Raw genomic sequence first — 6,373 nt, 5'->3', positions numbered from 1 at the left:
TTCTTTGCCGTTGGACTCGGTGCTGCCCCAACTTGTTGTTCACCACTTACCAAATACAATAGTTTTTCAAGATGAGGCAATCTTTAGCTATAAAACTAAGAAAATGAAGTCTAAGGAAATTTGAATCCAGAATTGTAGAAAAATGTTTCTTCAATAGGGTAGAGCAGTAAAGCTTCTGTCCTTAACATTTGCCCTGCATTACTTTTACTTTTATACTTTCAGTAGTTTTAAAAATGGTACTTTTATATTTTTACTGGAGTAAAAAGCTGAAGTTGATGCTCTAACTTCTACAAAAGTGTTTTTAAACTGTAGGATTGATACTGGTTACTTTGACACCTCTGCCGCCATGGATGCAGCATCCTGCTATTTTTCTGAAGCTCAGGCGCCATTCTAAGAGATTTTGGGCGGTGATCTGTTATTAAAACTTAAAGACAGAGCAAAATCTGGGGTGGATTGAAAAAGGTCACTTTTCACGTCCAGTTGCCTAGACTGAACTTTTTCAAGCTAGACCATGACGGGGAAAATTTGGGGTGGAAAGCAGTGAGAAACACCAGCTGCTGCTGGGGCAATGTCTGCATCTGGGATCTCCTCTACTGAGTCGTCTGTTCCTGAAGGTTTGCTTCAGGACTGGAACCACGGCGGTATCTCAGTGTCTTTCATTTCTGCAGAGTCTGTGATGCTCCTACTAACGCGATATTTAACCATGTTTCTGATCGACAAACTCAGTCACATGTCACTCTACCAGATAACTACCTACTGTCCACAGAGAGCTGAAGCAGCGCCAACTGTTGACTCCCCAAAGTGACGTAAAATGTAAAAGAAACCTGTTTTTAAAAACACTGCTAAGAAATATTAGCTTTATTGGTAGATTTAGTTTCTTATGGAAACCAAAACTCTTTAAATCCTACATAAACTTTTCAAATTTGATACATTAGAATCACTTAGCTTTCACCAGCCAACATATGTTCTAGTTCTATAAATTTCAAATATTTGTGTTTTCTTTTGATTAATTATATGTTTATAAAGATCAAGATAAAGGATATTAAAATGAAATATTGTGGCTTCATAGATCTAGGCCTCAAGCTGTCATGGTTGCTAAGCGACTGAAGTGTGACTAAAAACCGAACAAAACTTTTAGGGAGTGAATACTTTAAGTGCTTAAATGTGAAATGTCTAAATTTTCGTTGGATTTCACAGGAGACGACAGCAGTAATGAAGATCAAGGCGAAGGGAAAGCAGGAGAGACCAAAGAGGACGACGATGAAGGTAAAACGGGAAGCGCTGCAGAGACGGACGGCGGCGGGACGGCGGCGGAGCCGAGCAGCATGGAGGACGGTAACGATGGAGACAGCGGCGTGGAAGACGAGGCAAAGAGCGACGAGTTCAGCTTTCCGGACACCACCATCTCACTCCCTCACTTACAGCCAAACAGGTAACGTCGTATGGATACTTCCTCCTCCTCCTCCTCTTCCTCCTCTGCACCATGAGGAATCTAAACCTGCTGCTTTGATTCTAGGACTGCTCCCAATCCTGGGTTTAAAAAAGAAACCTCTACTCAGGTAATTACCCACATCTTTATCCATGTTATTTAATTTATATAAGGTCATTTTTTCATTGTGAATATTTTATTTCTTCAGGCTGAGATGGATTCACAAGCAAAGAAACACATGAGTGCCAAACAGAGAAGGTGAGAATAAAACCGATGTTTTCAACTCCTCTTTATTTGAATGTTTTTTTCTCCGTATTAGAGCCTGCATCAGTCCGTGACGCCTTACAATCTTTTCTTCCGGGATCAGAAAGGTTCAATCAACCTCTTCTAAAAGTTTACTGCCTTTTACTAATTAATCATCCAAATCTCTAGAAGTGAGGTTCGTGAAAGAAGCCGTGCTGTCTCCGTTTTCTGTCAGAGTGAACCTACTGGTCAGCAACCTGCAATCTGAAACAAAAACACCTGAAGCTACATTTAAATGAAAGTAATACCTTAAAATCCTGGAAGGCAGCCATTTTCACAGCTTCACATTTTATTGTGAAATAACTTTATAAGAAGCTTATGCTATGTTTGTATGTTCTTCATTTCTGACCATCATTTTAATAGCTCTATTAGTTAGATAAACATTTTGGATAAACGGATCATAATGTGACCAAAAGTTCTGATAGCGACACTATAGGCTAAACTACGGAAGCCTAGAGCAGCCGTACTCCACTTTTTTTCCCCCCTTTGCTTTCTCAAGATAACGACATATCTATCTCGTTATCACGGTTAAACCATGAATTGTTTTCTCGTGATCATAAGATAATTGCCTGAGTCGTCCGTAGTTGTGCAGTCGTGGTACCGCAACTGCACAACCGCAAATAATCCGTTTTTTAGTTTCCTTTTTTTCATCATTGTCAGGTATTGGTGGATGACTGGATTGCATGGAATACAGAAGAAACACATCTGACTGTTTTTTTATTTTTTATTTATGAAAATCTTTAATCGGGACTGATTTTGGGGGTTAAGGCATCTTATAGCTGTTAGAGGCGTAACGCCGGGGCTGTTCAGAATAACCTGGAGGCATTGGTCTAATTGCTTATGAATCAGAAGTGGAAGCAAATCATCAAACCAACGTCGTCTTGTTACCTAAAAGTTAAACACAGGATTATTTACAGAATCACACATAGGCTGCCATCACTTCTACTTATAAGTACCTCTTTTTGTATCCATCGTCGCTAACACATTTTACGTAGCAGTTATGGTTTTAATCTACGCTCTGGGTTACCCATAATTCCAAGTCATAGTGTAAAAAATAAAATACTCAAATACATGGTTCTTTTAAGATCTTTATTGCGGTTTGAAATATATTATGAGTGTATTATTATTTCTATTGGTGTCGTGTTTAAACGTCTCACCATCATGTTGAAATCTGCCATGTGTTGCTGTATAAATACGGTTCAGTCAGTCACTTTAGCATCAGGAGGGTTTAAGAAGAATGTTTCACACCATTACATCTGCAAAGAGACGTCCTAATCTATAATGGCATAGGGGGCCACCAGGTGTCAGTGATGGGGCCCCTAAGAGGTCGTGGGCTCGTAAGCAAATGCTCTCTCTGCTTACGGATATTTACGCCATTGCCGATCAGAGCCGAGGTGATTTTTAACCGAGTCGTTTGAGCCAGGTAGATACGTGTCAGTGAGCTGTTCCCGCTGCCACTAAAAGACCATTTTTTTCCGGGTTTTTACTGGTTTTTCTGCCATTTGGAATCGAGTCTATGAAAATCTTCAAACCTCCATTCTAATGACTTTACAGCCACAAACCGTGACACAAAGTTAGAAACCGGAGGGAAAATGACAAACTGAAAACTTCATCATGTATCTGTGTATTTCTGACCTCCGACCTTTGAATTTCTCAGCGCATTCAAACAATTTCTCTGATGGTCAGATTTATTTATTTGCCTCTCCTTTTTTAGAGAAGAGAAGAAGAAGAAGCAGAAACTGGAGGGCTCCGACACCGAGGAGAAGACAGAGACTCCAGCTGTCGGTCCGGGGTCTAAAAATGGAGGAGGACCTTCTCAGCAACCTCTAAAGAGAGGCCAGAAGGTAAGAGAAGCAACCAGAACCGCTCCGGATGTGTTTTATGGATGATAACAGAACTTTTCCTGTGGTTTGGACAGAACAAACTGAAGAAGATCAAAGAGAAGTACAAGGACCAGGATGAAGAGGACAGGGAGCTGATGATGCAGCTGCTTGGGGTGAGGAAGACCCCGCTTTTTCTCCCGCTCCTCGGTCGGCAGTAAAAACACCTCCGTCACTTTTCTGCCTTTCAGTCAGCCAGATCCACCAAGGAGGAAAAGGAAAAAGGCAAGAAAGGGAAGAAAGGGAAAGGAAAAGAGGAGCTGGTGAGGAAGCCCGTTTCACAGAAACAGCAGCAGAAACGTCCAGATGCGGCGCCCGGCGAGAGGAAACCGGAGGGACCGGCAGGAGAGGAAGAGGAGGAGGAGGGGAAGGAGAAGCCATCTGGAGATCAGCAGGAGGAGAAGGTAGAAACATCACAGGATGGATGTTTGGAGGAGTCCAACTGAGGAACAGAAGGAAAACAAATCCAGGTGAGCTGTTGGTTTCCTTCACTCATATGTGGTTTCATTTCCTGCAGGAAGACGATGTGGATCCGGATAACCCCGGAGCAGAGGTGGGCTTCCTGACACCAACACTTCAAACAGGAGATTAGGTTGTTGGGAAGAGCTTCATCCCGGTTTATATGTGAAACAGGAAGCAGAGAACCTGCTGACGTCTCTGAGCGGCCAGCCTCACCCTGAAGACGTGCTGCTGTTCGCCGTCCCGGTCTGCGCTCCCTACACGGCCCTGTCCAGCTACAAGTACGTCTGCAGCCCTCCCTCCCAAACACAGAACCCCCCCAGCATCAGTCTAACCGTCCCTCTGTGTTCCTCAGACACAAGGTGAAGCTGACCCCGGGTTCTCAGAAGAAAGGAAAAGGTAGAAATGAAGGATCCGAAGGTTTTACTGCGTCTCTCTACTAAAAAAACTCACATGAATTCCTCTGTTGTTTCAACAAGCTGCTCGAACTGCGCTGCTCAGCTTTATTAAAGCTAAAGACGCCTCGGCCAGAGAGAAGGACCTGTTCCGCAGCGTTAAGGTGAGGAAAAGTATTCACACCCCTCAGACCTTTTTATATTCTTTCAGCACCGTGGGGAAAATATATGTTCTTAACAAATGCTAATAATCTTTTATTATTCTGATAGCCCTGGAATAAAATAGGAAATGTAGAAGAAAACGGCACAAGTTCAACTAATTGCACAGGGAGAGCATGAATATGGAGAGAAATTTGTTCCAATATTATTAAAAACAAAGAATGTTACAAAAAAGGAAATTGGAAAAAAAATGTGTTAAAAAAAACAAGTTTTCAAATAATTGATATGGTGGCCCAGAGGGACCAACAAAAATAAAAATGTCAAAAAGCTGGTGAAGATTCTCAGTCATCCAGGTCATGGTCATTCCGAAAAAAAACTTTTGGGACAAAAAGTTAAAACACAACAAAGGTTAAAATAAATAAAACAGGAGTTGTCCTAAAACCAAATCCGTTGTAAAGTCGTAGGGAAGCGGCTGTTCCAATTGTTGCATTTCCAAATTCTCCCAGTGGTTCCCGACTTTACACGAGTGAATAAAGTGAATGTGATTGGTTGTTATTAAGGGGGCGGGGTTGTTGTGGCAGAAGGTTCACAAGCACGTTTGGGTGTGGCCGGTTTCTTCGAAGCATCTTGCTAACCAGTTAGCAACTTAGTGCTAGCAGGTTCCCAATGGGAAATTCCATTGGGACCAAGTACCACTAAAATGCTAACCAGTTAGCAACTTAGTGCTAGCAGGTTCCCAATGGGAAATTCCATTGGGACCAAGTAGCACTAAATTGGTGACTTAGACACGACACTGTCAAGGAACGCTATGGACAGCGGAAACATGCAATTTTGATCCAGCCTGAGATTGAATAATCTCAAAAGTCCTGACCCAAAGTTTAATTAGAACATTTAAAAAGAATCCACAGATGCTGTTCATCCACTGGGACTATGAGGTCCACCTCCATGTTTTTAAAGATTGAAAGGCAGTGATGGGAGTAACGGCGTTACTAATGGCGTTACCTTTTTTTAGTAACAAGGTAATCTAACTAATTATTTTGACTGTAACTATAACGCAGTTACCATTGCAGACACCCCGTTACTGCACGTTACTCAGGACGCACAATTAACCTTTTTTCATGATAGGACTCATGCGCGCCATGTCATGAGAGAGGAGAGGATGAGAATGGCTGTTACGGGTGTTAACGTACAGCACACACAGAGAGATGGAGAGTCAGGAGGACTCCAGCAGCAAAACAGCGTTTTCCAGATGGAAATACCGGTGTTACGTCGAGCTGCGTTTCCCCATCAGATACGGTTTCCCCTGCATCTCTGCACAGCGCAGGCGGCACGATTCACGGCTCAAGCGACGGGAAACGCTCATGCTCGCTGAAGGCGCGTAAAAGCCGCCCTGTGCTCCCGCCACAGGGGAACTACGGAGAGCGTGAGCGATCAAAAGTTAACGTTAGCCTATATGGAGAAATCTGGATGGATGGATGGATAGATGTTGCAGTATCTATAACAACCCAAACACACAGGATTTCAGAATTAGACATCCCCAGTTATTAATTTCATACACTCAGCAGATCTGAACGCCCCGTTAAAAAACTTCATACCCATGAGTAGAAGTAATGCAGCCTGATGATATTTACACAACATCAGATACCGTTCCCCCCATGTTAAGGAGAGGGAACGGTATCTGATGGGGTTTATAGGCCCGTCAGATAGCGTTCCCCCCTGATGTCATTTACGTTGAGTTGCAATAAATG

At 42.7% G+C, this 6,373-nt stretch overlaps 1 protein-coding gene across 1 annotated transcript in view; it reads left to right on the top strand.

Moving 5' to 3' along the window:
• Positions 1-6,373, top strand: part of nemf (nuclear export mediator factor) — a 39,642-nt gene that overhangs the window by 30,359 nt on the left and 2,910 nt on the right. Inside the window, exons 22-31 of the mRNA XM_015389499.1 lie at positions 1,198-1,432; positions 1,517-1,559; positions 1,638-1,687; positions 3,447-3,576; positions 3,651-3,728; positions 3,804-4,016; positions 4,130-4,165; positions 4,246-4,352; positions 4,427-4,470; positions 4,551-4,630. Coding sequence (XP_015244985.1) covers positions 1,198-1,432; positions 1,517-1,559; positions 1,638-1,687; positions 3,447-3,576; positions 3,651-3,728; positions 3,804-4,016; positions 4,130-4,165; positions 4,246-4,352; positions 4,427-4,470; positions 4,551-4,630 — 1,016 coding nt within the window. The remainder of the gene's footprint in view (positions 1-1,197; positions 1,433-1,516; positions 1,560-1,637; positions 1,688-3,446; positions 3,577-3,650; positions 3,729-3,803; positions 4,017-4,129; positions 4,166-4,245; positions 4,353-4,426; positions 4,471-4,550; positions 4,631-6,373) is intronic.

Source organism: Cyprinodon variegatus, unplaced genomic scaffold (assembly GCF_000732505.1).
Source record: "Cyprinodon variegatus isolate N-32 unplaced genomic scaffold, C_variegatus-1.0 Scaffold462, whole genome shotgun sequence".
In the NCBI taxonomy this organism is placed as follows: domain Eukaryota; kingdom Metazoa; phylum Chordata; class Actinopteri; order Cyprinodontiformes; family Cyprinodontidae; genus Cyprinodon; species Cyprinodon variegatus.
This window is presented reverse-complemented; position numbering and strand designations above follow the sequence as displayed.